The sequence below is a fragment of the Polistes canadensis genome, unplaced genomic scaffold, assembly GCF_001313835.1.
Source record: "Polistes canadensis isolate GaletaPanama2010 unplaced genomic scaffold, ASM131383v1 scaffold_126, whole genome shotgun sequence".
Taxonomy (NCBI): Eukaryota; Metazoa; Arthropoda; class Insecta; order Hymenoptera; family Vespidae; genus Polistes; species Polistes canadensis.
This window is the reverse complement of record NW_014569673.1, coordinates 307,326-308,838: the sequence shown is the minus strand read 5'-3', so window position 1 is coordinate 308,838 and position 1,513 is coordinate 307,326. Positions and strand designations below refer to the sequence as shown.

The 1,513-nt window shown below is 25.8% G+C and overlaps 1 protein-coding gene across 2 annotated transcripts in view; it reads left to right on the top strand.

Moving 5' to 3' along the window:
- LOC106788136 overlaps positions 1-1,513 on the top strand; it is a 16,574-nt gene that overhangs the window by 8,656 nt on the left and 6,405 nt on the right. For both annotated transcript variants that reach the window (XM_014751135.1, XM_014751136.1), the window contains exon 2: positions 933-1,236. In XM_014751135.1, coding sequence (XP_014606621.1) covers positions 933-1,236 — 304 coding nt within the window. The remainder of the gene's footprint in view (positions 1-932; positions 1,237-1,513) is intronic.

The window sequence follows — 1,513 nt, the reverse complement described above, 5'->3', positions numbered from 1 at the left end:
TCGGATTTTTTTTTACAACTATCTGATAACGGATTAAAAGAGAGTAAAACTTCGTTTTATCTATCGATGTACATATACATATATAACTATATATATATAAATGTGTACATATTGTTCGTCAAATATTCCACCCGTATGTATATATGCATAAAATATCTCGTAGCTTTGGGGTATTAAATTCGGTAGTAAATCTTACGTATAAATATAATAAAAAAAAAAAAATTCATGTACATTATATTATACCCCCATTTGACGACCTGATTTTTGAAGTTATAGCAAATTCTATGTTGAAATAATTCTATCAATATATATGTGCCGTTGTAAAAATAATAAAAATTTCTACACATTAAAATATAAATGAAATTAATATATAATAATATAATAATAATAATAATTATAAAATGAAATGAACTTCTCTAAACAATCGTTGATAAAATCTATTTAATTTAATAATTATTTAATGAAAGATTAAAATCTATTAACGTGAAATAAATCTTTCAACTCTTCCCTCTTCCAACCCTTCCTTAAAATTAAACAATATTAATATATAATAATATAATAATATAATAATAATAATATAATAATAATAAATGAAATGAAATGAACTTCTCTAAACAATCGTTGATAAAATCTATCTATAATCTAATATTTATATATTAAAAGATTAAAATCTATTAACGTGAAATAAATCTTTCAACTCCCCCCACTTCCACCCCTTCAAAAATTAAACAATATTTATTGCTTCCAAACGTTTTATTTGAGAGGAACAAAAAAAAATAACATGGATTGTTTTCGTGATACTTAAACGTGTTGAAAAAGTTCGAATCAAACACAAACTCGATAAAAATATTTATATATGCGTATGCATCGCAGTAGAAGAAATATTTGACGAGTGGGTTAGATGATATTTGTTTTTGTTTTTGATGTTCTAGAAAATGCATGTGACGGCTCTATGGACTGCTTTTATTTTGGCTCAGTCGAGCAGATTGCTCGTCGAAGGTATTAGGCCACGTTACGTCGATTCTATGTCAACGCAGATGACCGAAGTGGGTGATAATCCTATGGATGATATCAGAGAACCAACGTGTAAAGAATTACGTACGATATGGAGGTATACCAAACGTCAAAGTAGGGCCATCCAAGTTATGAACAAATTACCGTTCTTACAAGATTTCTTCGCGTATGACGCGTGGAATAATTATCCGGCACCACCTCAACCCTCTGTAGATTATCGAGGTAAGAAATTAATCTAATTTTAATAAGAAATGTATATATATATATATATATGTATGTTTGTGTGTGTATATATATGTATGTTAACTTAGTTAAATTTAGTTAGTAGTATCTTGTCACTTCAATTATATTATTTCAATAATTTTGTATTAAAGAACAATGATTGATAAGTTTTGTAATATGATTTATATACATATATTATATATATAATCATATATATTAATAATAATCATATATTATATATAATATTTCTCGTTTTCGTTCATTTTATTTGAAAGGA